Source organism: Melanotaenia boesemani, chromosome 19, assembly GCF_017639745.1.
Source record: "Melanotaenia boesemani isolate fMelBoe1 chromosome 19, fMelBoe1.pri, whole genome shotgun sequence".
Classification (NCBI taxonomy): Eukaryota; Metazoa; Chordata; class Actinopteri; order Atheriniformes; family Melanotaeniidae; genus Melanotaenia; species Melanotaenia boesemani.
In genome coordinates this window covers 27,548,113-27,566,202 of record NC_055700.1, presented here as the reverse complement: position 1 = coordinate 27,566,202, position 18,090 = coordinate 27,548,113, and the positions used below count along the sequence as shown (strand labels likewise).

At 42.1% G+C, this 18,090-nt stretch overlaps 1 protein-coding gene across 2 annotated transcripts in view; it reads right to left on the bottom strand.

Moving 5' to 3' along the window:
• slc12a2 (solute carrier family 12 member 2) overlaps positions 1-18,090 on the bottom strand; it is a 61,658-nt gene that overhangs the window by 7,831 nt on the left and 35,737 nt on the right. Inside the window, exons 17-24 of one of the 2 annotated variants that reach the window (XM_041969868.1) lie at positions 16,075-16,215; positions 15,597-15,703; positions 14,075-14,154; positions 13,794-13,937; positions 8,688-8,735; positions 7,757-7,879; positions 6,304-6,415; positions 763-849 (exon numbers count right to left, since the gene is read on the bottom strand). In XM_041969868.1, the coding sequence (XP_041825802.1) occupies positions 763-849; positions 6,304-6,415; positions 7,757-7,879; positions 8,688-8,735; positions 13,794-13,937; positions 14,075-14,154; positions 15,597-15,703; positions 16,075-16,215 (842 nt within the window). The remainder of the gene's footprint in view (positions 1-762; positions 850-6,303; positions 6,416-7,756; positions 7,880-8,687; positions 8,736-13,793; positions 13,938-14,074; positions 14,155-15,596; positions 15,704-16,074; positions 16,216-18,090) is intronic. The other variant, XM_041969869.1, reaches the window with a different exon arrangement.

The window sequence follows — 18,090 nt, the reverse complement described above, 5'->3', positions numbered from 1 at the left end:
ATAAAAATCTGCCATTATCTCTGTGACAGAAGTTGATCTTGTGCTTTGTTACAGCTGTTAACATAATCCACCAAAAACCACTTTATCCTCCTTATTTCTTAAGTTTCTGACAGTTTTCCAGCCGTACCTTTAGAGGATGCTGCAGGATGATATCACATGACTTTACTATGACGGTTCAGAAGTGATCTTTTATGTTAAGTGATGATATTGAGGAATGTTTACGATTAAATAATCGTGTTGTTTATTACCGTGATTGTGAAAAAATGATCCTTCTCCCTTAGTGGAAAGTTGAGCTGAAATTTGTTAAATCTTTTACTTCTACTTGCGTGCAAGTAGAGGGGATCTAAACAAATCTCAAAATCTGCAAACTCTTGTTGCGTCTTACCACCAATACCCGGATCATTTCATTACTTTCGTTCCTCAGTTATTATTGTTGTTATTTACGGTCGTCCCCTCATTAGCTTTTAAAGTCTTCATGATGCAGAACTTTTGTGGTTATTATTCAGATTTTTTTTCTTTTCTTTCGTGGTTTGAACCTCAGTCTTTCTGCAGAGTTTGTTCTCACTGTGCCAAACCCAGATCCAGTCATCATCAGTGTGTGTTGTGTTTGCATGTACACTAACTGGTGAGTGTGAGTCATGTTTGGTGTATGCTCTGCGCACATTTGCAAACTTAGTTTGGATATAAACCTGCTTCTTTGTTCTCAGGATGTTTTTAGAAGCTGTGACATGAACAGAATCCGGTGTGTTGAAGAGGACTCACTTTTCCTTCTTGGGCTTGGTGTTGACGTCTCCCAGCACAGTGATGTCCGAGAAGTCTATTCTGAACTTGCTCAGCAGAGTTGCCATCCTGCAGAGGAGCAAAGACGAAATAAATAAACATGGCTCAATGGGATAAATCTGGGGAAACAGCTGGAAACATTTTCAGAGACAAATAAATGCTGCGAGCCAACCTGAGAGACTGGATCAGCCACTTTAAACAACAGTTTGAACACAGAGCTGCAGACTGAAACAGGTGGACCAGGATCCAGGAAAGTCCCGCAGCATTCTTTTTCTCTTACAGTTGTGTTCAAAATAATAGCAGTCCAACATGAATAACCTGTTTTTGGTAGAAATTATATTACTGCATGGCAAATAATCTACCAGTTGCTGTAGTGGGGTCTTAGAAAACCAACAGAGCCAACATTCATGATATGCATGCTCCTGAGTTTGTGTAATTGAATAATGAATTGAAGGGGCTTGTTCCAAATAATAGCAGTGTGGATTTCAATTAGTGAAGTCATTCAATCTGTGATTGAAAACAGGTGTCAATCAGGTGGCCCTTATTTAAGGATGAAGCCAGCACATGTTGCTCATGCATTTCTCTCTGAAAACCTGAGAAAAATGGGTCGTTCCAGACATTGTTCAGAAGAAAAGCGTACTTTGATAAAAAAGTTGATTAATGAAGGGAAAACGTATAAAGAAGTGCAGGAAATGATGGGCTGCTCGGCTAAAATGATCTCCAATGCTTTAAAATGGAAAGCAAAACCAGAGACACGTGGAAGAAAACGGAAGACTACCATTCGAATGGATTGAAGAATAGCCAGAATGGTGAAAACTCAGCCAATGATCAGCTCCAGGATGATCAAAGACAGTCTGAAGTTACCTGTGAGTACTGTGACAATTAGAAGACGCCTGTGTGAAGCTAATCTATCGGCAAGAAGCCCCCGCAAAGTCCCACTGTTACAAAAAAGACATGTGCTGAAGAGGATACAATTTGCCAAAGAACACATTGGCTGGCCAAAAGAGAAATGGAGAAACATTTTGTGGACGGATGAGAGTAAGATTGTTCTCTTTGGGTCTAAGGGCCGCAGACAGTTTGTCAGACGACCCCCAAACACTGAATTCAAGCCACAGTACACTCTGAAGACAGTGAAGCATGGTGGTGCAAGCATCATGATCTGGGGATGTTTCTCTTACTATGGTGTCGGGCCTATTTATCGCATACCAGGGATCATGGATCAGTTTGGATACATCAAAATACTTGAAGAGGTCATGTTGCCTTATGCTGAAGAGGAAATGCCCTTGAAATGGGTGTTTCAACAAGACAACGACCCCAAACACACCAGTAAGCGAGCAGCAGCTTGGTTCCAGAACAACAAAATTAAAGTCATGGAGTGGCCAGCCCAATCCCCGGACCTTAATCCGATAGAAAACTTGCGGGGTGACATTAAAAATGCTGTTTCTGAGGCAAAACCAAGAAATGCAAAGGAATTATGGGACGTTGTCAAATTATCCTGGGTTGGAATCCCTGTTGACAGATGCCAGAAGTTGGTTGACTCCATGCAACACAGATGTGAAGCGGTTCTCAGAAACTGTGGCTATACAACTAAATATTAGTTTAGTGATTCATAGGAATGCTGAATCCTGGATATTTTTCATTTCATACAGTAAATATTTGAGTTTGTAAAGTAAAATGCAGACACTGCTATTTTTTTGAACAGCCCAATATTCATTTTTCTTCATTTTCTGTAACATAATTAAAGAAATGTCTGCTTTTTCTTCATGTTTTGATTTAGAATATAATGTGCAGTGTTACCAATGCATGGAAATAAAAACTATTATAAGGACTTTGGGCTTAACTCAATTTTTTAACCTGACTGCTATTATTTTGAACACAACTGTATGTCGTATTCAAAGGAGCTGAGTCTGAAAGTGATAGCTTCTGGCGCGTCAGCCTGCGGAGGACGCACCAGTCTGCAGGGGACGCGACAATCTGCAGGCGACGCGACAGTCGGCAGGGGACGCGACAGTCTGCAGGGGACGCGACAGTCGGCAGGGGACGCGACAGTCGGCAGGGGACGCGACAGTCGGCAGGCGACGCGACAGTCGGCAGGGGACGCGACAGTCTGCAGGCGACGCGACAGTCTGCAGGGGACGCGACAGTCTGCAGGGGACGCGACAGTCTGCAGGCGACGCGACAGTCGGCAGGGGACGCGACAGTCTGCAGGGGACGCGACAGTCTGCAGGGGACGCGACAGTCGGCAGGGGACGCGACAGTCGGCAGGCGACGCGACAGTCGGCAGGGGACGCGACAGTCTGCAGGGGACGCGACAGTCTGCAGGCGACGCGACAGTCTGCAGGGGACGCGACAGTCTGCAGGCGACGCGACAGTCTGCAGGGGACGCGACAGTCTGCAGCGGACGCGACAGTCGGCAGGGGACGCGACAGTCGGCAGGGGACGCGACAGTCGGCAGGGGACGCGACAGTCTGCAGGGGACGCGACAGTCTGCAGGTGACGCGGCAGTCTGCAGGGGACGCGGCAGTCTGCAGGGGACGCGACAGTCGGCAGGGGACGCGACAATCTGCAGGCGACGCGACAGTCTGCAGGGGACGCGACAGTCGGCAGGGGACGCGGCAGTCTGCAGGGGACACGACAGTCGGCAGGGGACGCGGCAGTCTGCAGGGATATGTCCTGATAACTACATGTTTGGTTAAAGAAGACTATGACACAAAACAAACAAACAAAAAAAGATTAAATAAAATAAAATGGAAAATAAAATTAAATTGTGAAATTGAAAGAATACTGGGAACAAAATGACTTGATTAGATTTTATTTTTAAACAAACCTAAAACTAAAGTAAGTAAAGAAAGATAATTTATTAATCAAAATTGTCCTGCATGTGCAGATGAACCATTTCCTCAGGATCTTCATCCTGACCCACATCGGTACATAAAGCCAATAATTAAAATGATGACATAATGTCAGTAATGCATTAGTCACACTTCCTCCATCATGTTCAGATAATCAACACAGAGAGACAGCTTTCCACAAAAACAAGAAAAACACCCATTTCTGGTGGTGTCCTTATGGTTCTGAAGCTAGCACAGTCCACAGAGACAGAAGCAAACCAAAGCTTTTATCCCTAACCACAGTCACAGTTTCTACACCAAGCTGCAGGAGCTGAGATCATCTCCCATCCGTCCACACAAACCACCACCATCAGCATCACAACAACATCCACCCATCAGTCAGCTGTAATTACAGGACATCAGGGACGGAAACCTGATCCTGTCCCGTTATTCATTCTCTTCTTCAGCTCTTCTAATTTCCAAATTGTCAAACTTTAGGTCTCCAAGCTGCTTAATTTAGTCTGAAATGCCGGAAGAAGTCATTTACACCCACCCGGTCTTCCAGTCGGGGTTTAAAACTCTGGCAGAACAATCTGCTCTGTTCAGTGTTTGTAATGACATTTTTATTAGTTACAGCCGACTGCTTCCCACTCTGGCTCGTGGACTAAACAGCTGCCTTTGACACTATAGATCATAGTTTCTGAGGGTAACACGCACCGCTTGGAGTACTTGGAGACACCCAGAAAATAACAAAAGATGGATAACTTGTTCTATTTTTTCCATCTTTCTGACTTCTGACTGTTCATCAAGTGGAATACAGCATTTTTTACTTCCACATACCTGGAATCACATGTTTACTGGTTTATAGATCCATTCTGGCCTGGAAGCTGGAAGAAATGTTTAAATGTGTAAAATAAAAAATATACATAAAATATGTATTTTATAGATTTTGAATGAAAATATAAATTTTTTAAAATATGATCATATAGATTTATATATCAGATAAAATATGACTATTTTATATTTATATAATACTGCAAAATATATAATAAAGTTATCAGATAAAATAATAATAAAAAAAATATATAGAAATGTGTAACTGAGGCAAATATTGTTGAAACTTCACTTATCAGGGGGAATATCGGTAATATAATATTGGCCAAAACTCCAATATAGTGTATCCCTACTCTCTAGAACTTAAATTCACTTATTATTTCACTTCCGGCACTAATTGCAGTTTTGAGAAAACTCAAATCAAACATGCATTAAAATCTGCGATGACCTTTAGTAGCGATACATCGATGTCCACGTTGGAACCCTGTAACTCACACACACTTTCACGGACAGATGCCGACTCTCTTGTTTAATATTCAACTTCATCTGATTCTACCTGCTTACAGTTAACATGAAAAAACGTTTCTGGTCATGATGAACATTTCTCACAACGTTCTCGTCTCTTATCTCTGAGGGAAAAGCGACGTCTGTGGTTCCAGATTAAAACTCTTCCTCGGTTTTGTCTGGACTCGCCATTGCTCGTTTGTGTGTGGCTGCACACACTGACATAACACCAATAACAAATAAAGGCCACACAACATTATTTATCAGTTGGAACATTTTTTAAGTTTATTGGAAAACTGATTTGTTTGTTCTGTGGTTAAAAGGGGTCTTCTCGTCGATCCAGACGTTGGATCTGAGCGGATCATCTGGCGGATAACCCGGTTTAAACAGAGTGAAAATTACGCAATAAAAAGGAGCGGACCCACTTAGTTTGCACCCGTTCACAACACAGCAACTCTTCTACTATATTCTCCAATTTCAGCCGTATCACTCCGCCTCCTCTCCACTGTAGCAGCAGCATAATATAGTCCCAACAGACATGGAACTTCTGTTCATCCAAAATAAAAACAAATCTCATCTTACAAAAGTAACGTCTGTCAGTAACGTTTTATCCTCTGGAACCATGGAAAGAGTAATTAGTGAGATTAACCGTTACTGAAAAAATTAACGCCGTTTATTTTAACACCATTACTCCCATCACTGGTTATTATACAGCTGGATCAGGTTCAGATATCAACAGCAACATCAAACATGGGGATGTCTTCTCTAATTTTCTCCACATTCATGCATGTGGAGAAGGGAAATTATGAACAGGTTCTGAATACAAATCTTCTCTAACCACGTGGCTGACTGGTTATAGAAAGGATTTATATGCAGAGGCGGCTCAAGAAAAGTTTTGATGAGGGAGCAAATTAAGAGTCGCCTAACATCACTCAGGAGGGCAGAACGCATTAGAAAAAGGAGGAAGAGGAACAAGAGGCAATGCTCGAAATTCCTAAAAGGTCCTTTCAAGATGGCCAGAAGTTTTCTAGAGGAGAAAAAGAGTGGCGTGTTGGTCATGGAAACTTGAGGCCCACATATGGAAACGAGTGTCAGATCCTGTAAAGCATCTCCCACTTGGGTCCCCTGGCAATGTGCCCTAACCAGCCGCACCATCCATTAAGTTTGAGATGGTTCCACCACAGTTGAGCAAGGAGAATGCAATCATTCAAAAAGCAAGGTCAAGCTCTGCCCATGGCCCAAATGGGATTCCTTACAAGTTCTACAAAAGGTGTCCACAAGTCCTGAAAGAACTCTAGAAACTAAAGGTGTGGTCCAGAGCTTCTGTAAGCGAACAAGGACGCGCAGTACTTACGCTCGCCGGTCGTGATCAATCCTGTTGATCTTGCCACCGATGAAAACACGGATCTTGCAGTCTTTCCACCTCTTCTTGTTGGTCAGCAGGTAGGGGATGAGCAGGGTCAGGCCTGAGGGAGGAGAACAGGTGGAGGATGGTCAAACTTCAGAGTCAATATTAAAGTAATGGCGACATCACTCAAGAGGTCAGGGGACCATCATCTGAAGGTCAGTGCTGACCATTCAGAAAAACCATTATGATCTAGAACACGGTAGAGATGATGCTGAACAACATACTGAAATACATTACATGCTGCATACTGACCCTTGGACATCTGATGTTTACCCAGGGGAAGCTCCCTTTTCTTTACCCAGCAGCAGCTAGTTTCAAGCTTAGCTCCCTTCACTTTACCCAGCAGTGGTGAAGCAGACACAGGCCTCTGCTGGAACTATCTGAGCTGTGTGGTGTTTATTGCTAAAGCTGGTAGCAAAACATTCAGCACTAAACAGGAAGTTTCTTACGGCTAACTTTCTCTGCTCCGACATTCCCTGTCCCATCCCTACTGCTCTGACTCCTGGGCGGTGAGTCTCTCTCTCTCCAGCTCGACCATTCTTAAAGGGGAGATGCTGTTGTTTTAACAGCTCTGTAAACAGCAGCATGTCTCTGCATGAGACATAACTCTAGCAATCTTTTTTTTATCAGTGTAATTTGAAGAGCCAAATTCTTTTGGCGGCTCATGGTGTTGTGATACTTCAGATATCCTGCCTGCAGACTTAGATTAGAAAGACCAAGAATTCAGAAAGTATTTAAGGCATCTTCAGATGTGACCCGTGACCAGAAGAGTCCTGCAGGGATCTGCAGTGTGAAGTGATGACCAGACTCCACCGTGTCAGAGTGGGTTTTCACTGCTGACACTGACATGAGGATGAGACAGATTTCTACTGTCACTGATCACATAGTCTGAAATGTGTGTGATACGCCTCAGGCCCTCAATATGTCTTCACACACAGCTGGGCTGATACACGCCGTCATCTCCAATCTATCCATCTAGTCTTTTAATGTCATAATTATTAGAAAACAGATTTTTTTTTCAGTCATTTTAGTGCATATTTCATATTAATATGACTCATGGTTGCTGAACACCATATAAACTCACTGTCCACCATCAGCTCCACATGTTCAACTTCCTGTTAACATAGATATCTAACCAGCCAATCACACGGTAGCATCTAGTCATGTAGACATGGTGAAGACGACTTGCTGAAGTTCAAACTGAGCATCAGAATGAGGAAGAAAGGGGATTTAAGAGACTTTGAACGTGGCATGGTTGTTGGTCTGAGTATTTACTGGGATTTTCACACACAACCATGTCTAGAGTTTCCAGAGAATGGTCTGAAGAAAATATCCAGCGAGCCGCAGTTGTCTGGACCAGAACTTCTTGTTGATGTCAGAGGAGAATGGGCAGACTCACCTCCATCATCAAACAGCCACCAGACGTCCACGGTGCCCTTCCCCTGTTTCTGCTGGAACTGCTGGCTGGCCTCCAGCAGTCTCTGGTCAGACACGTTCAAAGACACCGTCGGACTCTTTTTGTCTGTAACGACGACCACCAAACACAAAGACAAGGAGAGAAGAAAAGTCTTTAGATGGACGAGTCCCAGAGGAGGTGGAGCTGTACTGTGTTTATTCCAACTGGACAAACTGGAAAATGCCTGATGTTTGCTTCTGTGTGTCTGTAGGATCCATGTTTAACTACCTCTATATGAGAACGGGAACTGAAAACACCTGTCTAATCAAACTAGGAGGAAATCTGCTGAATCCCAGAGCTGCAGCTGTAAGCCATGTTTTCCTGCAAAGGTTCAATCTCTTCAGAGTAAAAACCATCAGATCAGGAGACGGACTGGTCTCTAAATCGGATGGAATATGGTCTGAACAGTGTTTTTTCTTCTGAACACTCTGCAGCAAACACAGCCAGAAAAACCAGGAGAAGCTGGAAACATGAAGACATCCTGGAAGAGAAAGCTCCAGAAGACCAGCACCTCCAGAGAAAAGAAGCAGCACAGCACACACACTAACTACTGAAAGCTGGATTAAAAACACAATCACATCCAGGAGAAGGTCAGACTGAGCGTCAGGCTAGAAGCTGGACACAGAAGAAGGAGGAGAAGATGAGATGTTAGTCTTCCAAACCAATCAGAAGAGGGCTGGAAAGATAGAGGATGGAGAGGAGACAGACGACAGGATGCAGGATGAGAGGAATTCTACAGCTACTGTGAGAAATGAGGTGATGGGGGAAAAAGAACTAGCAGAAAGAAGGAGCACAGAGAAACAAAAAGAGCTAGAAAAAACATCCAAATTAAGCAGACGGGGAGGAGAAGGTCCAAATGAAGCGGATCTCCTGCCTTTTTTCAACAGGGGCTGAGTCGGAGCTTTTCCATCATCATCGTCATCTGGGAAAAACAAAACAAAAAGAGAGAGAAAGAAATAAAGTGAAATGTTGATGGACCATCACAGTAGATCTGGGCTGTGTTTGTGTGCCCTTAAAATCAACAATGGTACAATGTCCAGATTTAATCCCATCAGCCAGAAAACTTCTGGGGAGTTGACGTCTTCATCCTGCTCCTGATATTCTTCTTTCAAACCTTCATATAGTCAACTCCTCTCTTAAAATCGGACTGTTTCAGTCAGGATTCGGCTCTAAACTGCCCTCATCAAAGTCTTTAAGAGTATCCACCTAAACACAGACAGAAGTTTGTTTCTGTTACGTCTCAGTCAACAGGAATATCCTGTCAGACCAAATGGAAAACTGGTGGGAATTTCTGGTCCAGTTCTGAACTGGTTTGAATCCTGCCTGAAAGACAGGAACTACTTTGTATCAGATGGTAACTATAGATCTACATGTGGAGTTCCCCAAGGATCCATGTTGGATCCCCTATTGTTCAGCACCTACATGTTCCCATTAGCTCAGATCATGGAAACAAACCAAACATCTGATCATAATTATGCTGATGACACTCAGCTGTTTTACTGTCTCACCAGGGGTCTCTGGTCCAGGACAAAGCTTCAGTTAATGTCACTGTCAAATCAGCATTTGGATGTCCCAGAACTTTCTTCAGCTAATTAAAGATAAATCTGAAATGATTGTGTTTGGAACCAAAGGCTAGTGTCCAGCTTCAGTCACCAACGTTCAGTGCAGAAATCTTTGTGTCATTTTGGACAAAATTTTAAGTCATATTAAAGGAGGAACCAAATCATCCTCTTATCACCTGAAGAATAGATCTTGAATAAAGAGACTGATGGCTCACCATGATCAAAAACTACCTCATCATCTGTTTTCAGTAGTCTTGACTACTGTAATGGAGTTTTTACAGGTTTTTCTAACAAATCATTAAGACAACTGCAGCTAATCCAGAATGCTGCTGCTTGTGTCCTCAAAAAGTCCAGAAAGTTTTTCCTTTTCTCTCTTATTTTCCTACATGTACAATGATCACGATGGTCACGACGACGATGATGTATTTCCCATTGATGTCTGTATCATATGTAACCCATGATATGTATTCTGCTATCTCTATTTTAGCTTGTTCTGTTTTTATTTCTTTTATTCTTTTCAGTTAGTTTTTATTCTTCTATTTTTATGTATCTTTTGTACTTTGTTTTTATGTTTTAAAGCAAAGCATTTTGATTTGTACTGTACATGAAATGTGATGCACAGATAAACCTGCCTTGTCTAGATCTGAGTGAAACCTCAAACACATGGATGATCAAATATAACCTGAGTCAAGACCGGATTAAATATGCATTAAATCCCTCTGGATTTCCAGGATTTATCCCAGATTCACTGATAGAGATGAACACTGAGGATGAGAACAGCACAGACCCTTAGTTAATGATGGCCATCAGGACTCTGAGAGGATTAACCTGCCATTCTTAATATTTCTTCAACACCAGGTCATGGTGTGTTCAGTGTGTGGCCTCAGATCTGAGGTTGAGATGTGCTGACATAGCTGCTGGGCTACAGTTTGATCTGTTCAATTCTTCTATGTCAAACATCTCCAGCTGGTTCCACTGGTGGTCAGCCATCTTTAAGACCTGCCACACTGAGGTCTGAGCTTTAACTCCACATTCAAACATTTCCCTTTAAACCACTTTGTGTTTCTTTAGCAATTTTCTAACATCTCTGAAAGACTCAAGGGGGTTTTAGACCAATTTTCCAGTCCCTGCTGGTGGAAAACATCTCTGCAGCATGATTCTGCCACAACAATACTTTGCTGGGGCAATGCTACTTTAGATGGTGAATCGAGTCTGGGCCTTGTACTCGAGTCGCACATTTCAAGTGACATGACACTCAACTTGGACTAGTATTTGAGACTTGTGAACAATATTTTTCATAATATTCTTTCTGTCAGATCTCCTGTCTGCTGTCATCTCTCCAGACGTAACATGTAGTGTAACATGTACGTACATGTACGTAAGATGTAGTGTTACATCTGCAGTGCACATGCAATCAATTAAAAAAGAAAAGATAGCACCGGAGAACACAGCTGTTGCTGCAGTGCCATCATAACTTTTAGGTATGAAAAGCTTAATAAAGCAACCAGTGTAAGAGCAGCGAAGTAGAACATCTGTGGTATAAAGATCCAGGACGCCGGATCCACCTCATCCACCTCATCCACCTTCAAACACACCTGGAGAGGTTAGTCACTGTAATATATAGCTAATGTTAGCATCTATGTTAGCAGCGAGCTTAGAGCCACAGCAGCATAAACGTTAGCTTGATACTACCTTTGTATGAAAATAATGTTAACTCCTTCAGACTGGCTCCACTAGATGTGTTCAGCAAAAGAAAGTTTCCATAAACTGTAACTTGGCCATGATGACGCTGAACTGGGATCAGAACCGCTGTAAACATCATGATGATGTTAAACTGGAACCAAACTGACCTACTGTAAACAATGCGGTTTTACTGGGTTTGTTTATTAGAGAAGTAGAACTGCTGATCAGATGTGATGTGGATCAGGTTTGAAGGGGATGAGGTTTGATGTGGATCAGATTACTGGGACTAAAAGCCAGTGGGAAGACTTTATAAGCTGGTTTTACTGGGACTAAAAGCCAGTGGGAAGACTTTATAAGCTGGTTTTACTGGGACTAAAAGCCAGTGGAAGGACTTTATAAGCTGGTTTTACTGGGACTAAAAGCCAGTGGGAAGGCTTTATAAGCTGGTTTTACTGGGACTACAAGCCCGTGGGAAGGCTTTATAAGCTGGTTTTACTGGGACTTAAAGCCAGTGGGAAGGCTTTATAAGCTGGTTTTACTGGGACTAAAAGCCAGTGGAAGGGCTTTATAAGCTGGTTTTACTGGGACTAAAAGCCAGTGGGAAGGCTTTATAAGCTGGTTTTACTGGGACTACAAGCCCGTGGGAAGGCTTTATAAGCTGGTTTTACTGGGACTTAAAGCCAGTGGGAAGGCTTTATAAGCTGGTTTTACTGGGACTAAAAGCCAGTGGGAAGACTTTATAAGCTGGTTTTACTGGGACTAAAAGCCAGTGGGAAGGCTTTATAAGCTGGTTTTACTGGGACTAAAAGCCAGTGGGAAGGCTTTATAAGCTGGTTTTACTGGGACTACAAGCCCGTGGGAAGGCTTTATAAGATGGTTTTACTGGGACTAAAAGCCAGTGGGAAGACTTTATAAGCTGGTTTTACTGGGACTAAAAGCCAGTGGAAGGACTTTATAAGCTGGTTTTACTGGGACTAAAAGCCAGTGGAAAGGCTTTATAAGCTGGTTTTACTGGGACTACAAGCCCGTGGGAAGGCTTTATAAGCTGGTTTTACTGGGACTAAAAGCCAGTGGAAGGGCTTTATAAGCTGGTTTTACTGGGACTAAAAGCCAGTGGGAAGGCTTTATAAGCTGGTTTTACTGGGACTACAAGCCCGTGGGAAGGCTTTATAAGCTGGTTTTACTGGGACTAAAAGCCAGTGGGAAGACTTTATAAGCTGGTTTTACTGGGACTAAAAGCCCGTGGGAAGGCTTTATAAGCTGGTTTTACTGGGACTAAAAGCCAGTGGAAGGGCTTTATAAGCTGGTTTTACTGGGACTACAAGCCCGTGGGAAGGCTTTATAAGCTGGTTTTACTGGGACTAAAAGCCAGTGGGAAGACTTTATAAGCTGGTTTTACTGGGACTAAAAGCCGGTGCTGTGTCAAGATCTGGTCCTGCTGTGAGAACCATTCTACCTTCAAACACAGAGGAACCATATCTGACAGGTTGATGCAGTTTGCAATATTTATGAAATCACAAACTTCCTGACCTGAGTGAACCTCCATGAACTACCAGATAACGTTCTTTCATCTGTGTTGTTGAAGCTTTTTGACACACGGCAGCTACCGTTGTTGCAATACATGTTGAGAAAGTGAGACTAGAATGTGCTATATGTTAGAATGATACACAATTACAACATTAGATGGACATTACACAGTGTCCCTTTACAATCAAACATATACATAATTTAAATAAAATAAAAAATATGTAAATAAAGTAAAAGAAAAAAAAACAAAAGAAAAAGAATATAAATATATGAAATTTAATTAATTAAATTTAAACATTATAAAAAATAAAAGTTAAAAAATAAAACATTTAAACATAAAAATTATATAAAATAAAAATATGAAAATAAAAAAGAAAAGAAAAGAAAAATAAAATATATTAAAATAAATAAATAAAAGTATATAAAAATGACTAAAATAAAAAACAAACCATTTATATCTTTAAAAAATAGAAATTAAAAACTATAAATAAAATGGAAAAGACCATAAAAAAAAAACAAAAACAAAAAATAAATATAAAAAACAAAACAAAAATGAATAAGGATAAATAATAAATAAGTAATAAATAATAAAGTAAAATGATTAAGGAACAGCTGTACATGTGGTTGAGAGGCAGGAAACAGAAAAAGGGATTTAAAGCTGATATGAACGGCTTATTGTGAGGAAATTAAATACAATAATTAATCAGCTGATGTGATGATGCTGCACATGAATGAAAAGCTTGTATGATTCTGTGTTTCTGCCAGCAGATGTGTGACATGCTCTGTGCTGCCTTCATGGACCAGGGGAAGTTCTGCTGGTGCTGCTTGGACCCACATGTCCCACAATGTGGGAAGAGTTTGCTTGTTTTGCTTGTGTGGGTGGCACTTACACACTACGCTGATGGTGATGTTTCTGTCACACATAAACACACACACACACACACAAACACAGTGTGGCCACAGGCAGCTGTGGACTAACAAACATGGCCCGGTGGGACATCCGGGGTCACGGCAGTCCGAAGCGACTTCCTGTCACAGGCATTGAAGGATTAAAACAGCTTCTCAGAACAGCCTCTGAACTAAGAGCCCAACCGTGACAGAATGAGACGGTTCTGGTATCAAAGAAACATCACCATGGCAACAAGGATCCACCTGGGCTCCTCGTGACCTGCAGCTGGAAGCATAAAGAAGCAGGTGATGAGGCTGACCTTTTTGGATGGCCGGGCTATTCTGGAGGCTGGTGGCCTTTGAAGACGGCTTCGACGAATCACCATCAGAGTCTTTGCTAGTGTCGATGGACACGATCACGTCCTTCGTTCCTGAGGACTTCTCTTGGGAGGACAACAGGTCATCTGACAGGAAACAGAAGCAGGAGTCAGATGGAGGGAAGAAAAAGTTCAAAAATAGAATAAAACAACAGGAGGAGATGTTGGTTTTAACATCTGATGTTGGCCAAGCTGCTAACGTGTTTCTGAGTCCAGTCGGATACCTTGTCCTTGGATGTGGGACACGTCCAGTCCTTCCTTCAGCCTCAGGATGACAGCACCAAACTGAAAGTCAAAGGCATCGCTGGGAAAGAAGAGGACAGAACTGGAATCAGCTGTGTGGGTGGAGGGTAAAGATCACATAACTGAGTGTATTAGCCTGACCATCGCCTCTAATTCCATAATCCCACACTTTCCAATCAGGACCAGTGTCACATGACTGTGTGAGCAGCAAAACACATTTCTGGGTAACCACGAGTACACAGGGAGTGTCGTAGCTCCGACTCTCAGGAAGTTCAACAAGCTACAGCTCAGACAGATCAGAGGGAAAAACTGGATTTTGTTTTAGTTCTGCTGGTGAACACGTCACACCACTTTCCTTTTGTTTGTTTTACAGGACTCGTAAACATGAGTTTACAAACCATTGATTTATAAAATAGGACTACTTGTCCCACATTGGGGAAATTACATAATAATAAGAAAGAAAAAAGAAAAAAATATATATAAATATAAAAAATAAAAAATAAAATAAGATCATTTGTCCTACAGAGCTAAATAAAAATAGTGATACATAAAAAAAAAATAAGACAAAAATATATAAAAATAGAAAAACTCTAAATCTGCTATTTAATAAGAGATAAAATCAACATTATGGGCTGAAACTGGACTCAAACACTGAGACTAATTTCCTGCATGAATGCACCAAATTATAAAAACATTGACTAAAGAAATGAGTTTCCATGTTTTCATACGTCCTCCATGCCGTGACCTGCAGCAGGTGGAGAGGCTGAACACACAGAGCCATCGATGGACGGTTACCACGCACACGTCTCTAGAGACCAGAACACAGACCAGCTTCATCTGAAACTGGAACACAAACCCTCCCTCTCATGTCCTCCACCTACTCTTTCCTCTTCTCGTTGCTCTCCTCTACTTCCTGTCTCCTCACCTGTCTCTCCATCCACGGAGCATCAGAGACATGTATAGAGAAGTTTTCTCCATCTTCTTTAGTTTTTCTTATGTCTGAGTTCATTTCAGATCTAAGGCTCTGGAATGTTTTTAATCAAGTACATAAAAAAAAAGAAAACCAGATTTATTCTCCTGCAGTGAGACTGTAATTCAGATGTTTTCTGTGATGTTAAATGGACTATAGATACCTCTGGAATAGGTAAACACCTCTCAGTGGTCAGTAGCTATACAGGGTGTACTGGGACCAGTCAGTTTAGTTGGTTTTAAACAACATCTCAGCATCTATTTACCCTTTCATTTACAATTACTCAGTTAAATAAATTAGACTTGTTTCTGTCATTGTCCATCGTATCTATTAGATATTTTTCTGTCATCGTTTTATGTGAAATAGATGGAATCTACGTGAAAATGATCCACGGCACTAGTGCCAGTATGAACTGAATCATTTATTTATATCACTAAGGTGGTGAAGCTCAGCCCAGAGGTGGCGGAGCTTATCTCTGGAGGGTTCTGGCCTACTTTAACCCCTGGTTACAGGTACCTGTTGGCACCACTTACTGGATCATACTGATGTAGGTCTCCACGTTCATCATGTCACCGTCCCTCCAGTCGTTCTTGAAGCCCAGAACCAGGGTGTTTGGCTTCAGACGGCCCAGACCGGCAGCCTGTAGAGCAAACAAACAGTAAATAACTGACGTCTCTCCTTTGACTTAGGGACTGTTGCCAGTTCTGATCTTTAGAAACAAACAGACCAACAGTACTGTGGGATTTAAATAAATGGCAGCATGATGGGATGAAATGATGCTGGAGGCAGTCGGTTGCCACGTAAATGCGTTTTCCCCCCTGTAGTTGTTATTTTGTGAATAATTAGGCAACATGGTAAGACAATAAGGATATAAATGCCCTGATCAAAGTATCGATCTGTTGTTATTGTTGAGTGAGTTGCAGCTTTGACCAGCCAATGTGTTTAAGAGGAAAATAAAACCTAAACTAAGAAACCAGATGTTTTATTTTGCCTGCGAAGAAGTATTTTTACCTGCAGCAGGTACTGAGAACCCTGCCTCAGGTCCTCAGCAAACACGGCAGTGTAGAAAGCTTTGGTCTCGCTCTTCAGCAGCCAGCGCTGACACCGGGTCTGATCCGTGACCAGGTCCTTAAAGTTCGGCCTTCTGTAGCCCTGCAGGGGAGCCACACAACAAACTTTACAACCTTTGAACTGAAATGTGAAAAAGAAATGAGCTCACGTCTCAGTTCAAAGGTTTTATTTATCAGGACATTAAATAAATAAATAAATAATCAATGTGTCCAGACCACCATCCCTCCACAGGTGAAAGCACGTTGTGGAGACCAGACATGTCCACTCTGGTCTGTCCAGAGGACCTTAATCCAGAAGTCTGGTGGTTTGTTCAGATGCAGCTTTGCCATCCTAAGCCATGCTGCCATGTTCTTTTTTCTCCTGCAACCCTTCCCAACAAGCCATACTGGTTCTGGCTTTTGAGGAACTTTAACATTTAACATGCTGACTGAGGCCCAGAGAGTCTGAGATGTAGATCTGGGGGGTTTTCCCGGGTCTCCTGGGAACACTGACAGCTATCTTGTCTGTCTGCAGAAGGATGGACTCCAGATAGTCTGGACGTGACCTGTTAACCCTTCACAGACTGATGGACAGCAACAGCTGCTTCTCTAAGATCATTGCTGATGTCTTTCCTCCTTGGCATCGTGTTAACACACCTGAATGTTTCGTTTTAGTTATTTAATAATGACAGTCATGTTAACTGAGGCTGGAGTTACTGGTTTTATTATCTCCTCAAGATAAAAGCTTATAATTAAAAGCTGCATGTCTTGGTTTAGGTCTGCAGCGTAGGCCAGTCTCCATCGTTTGTTGTTTCTCTTTCTGGCTCAACAAGGTTTTACTGGGTTGTTTCCAATAATAATGGGAGGTATGATGTAATACTGTGATCTGAGAGTTACTGAATCAGATGCTTAGTACCCTTCTGAAAGGGAGAAATGTTCAACAAAGCTGCCCTTCAGCCAGGAAACTGTAATGTCATTATCTGGAAATGTTTACACCATTTAGGTAGAGCCCGGCTCATTTTCAGCCGTAATGAAGCAACAGCAACAGGCAGGAGGCAGATCAGAGGCCACTTATGGAGGACGACATGTTCCCCAGTCAGAGAGGACTGTACAGAGCCTGCATTCATCCACCTAGCATGGCCTTTCCATTGTGAAACATTTATACCCAGCAGGGGATTAGTAAAAAGGTTTTAACCCTGAACATCCCTGACAGCTCTGTTTAAAGCAGAGTTAGCCCTCATCAGAGACGCTTATCACACGGAATAAAGACTTCTTTATTAACATACTCAATCTGCTTTTTATTAAAGAATGAACTGAAATGAAGTTTTTGTTTGTTTTTACAACCATAATTCCAAAAAAGTTGGAAAAAGCGGTGTAAAATGCAAATAAAACCAGAATCTCATCAACTCATCTTTTATTTCCAGAAGAAGATAAACAACATGTCAGATGATGAAACTGAGACTGGAAAATATGAGCCGAACAGGAGCAACAAAAGGCTGGAAAAGAAATGGAGGAGCATTTGACAACTAACCAGGTTACCTGGCAACAGGTCAGTAACATGACTGGGTATAAAAGGAGCATTTCAGAGAGGCAGAGTCTCTCAGATGGAAAGATGGACAGAGGCTCACCAATCTGAGACAAACTGGATCTAGAACTGTAGAACAATTTCAGAAAAATGTTCCTCAAACTTTGAAGATCCACCATCTACAGTGTAGAATATCATCAGAAGATTCAGAGAATCAGGAGAAATCTCTGTATGCATGGGACAAGGCTGGATGCTGGTGATCTGCTTTAAAACCAGACATGATTCTCTACTGGAAACCACTGCATGAACTCAGGAAGACTTCCAGTAACCACTGTCTGTAAACATAGTTCATCCTGAAATCCACAAATGCAGGTTAAAGCTCCATCATGCAGAGAAGAAGCCAGATGTGAACAGGATCCAGAACCAGCGCCATCTCCTCTGGACCAAAGCTCA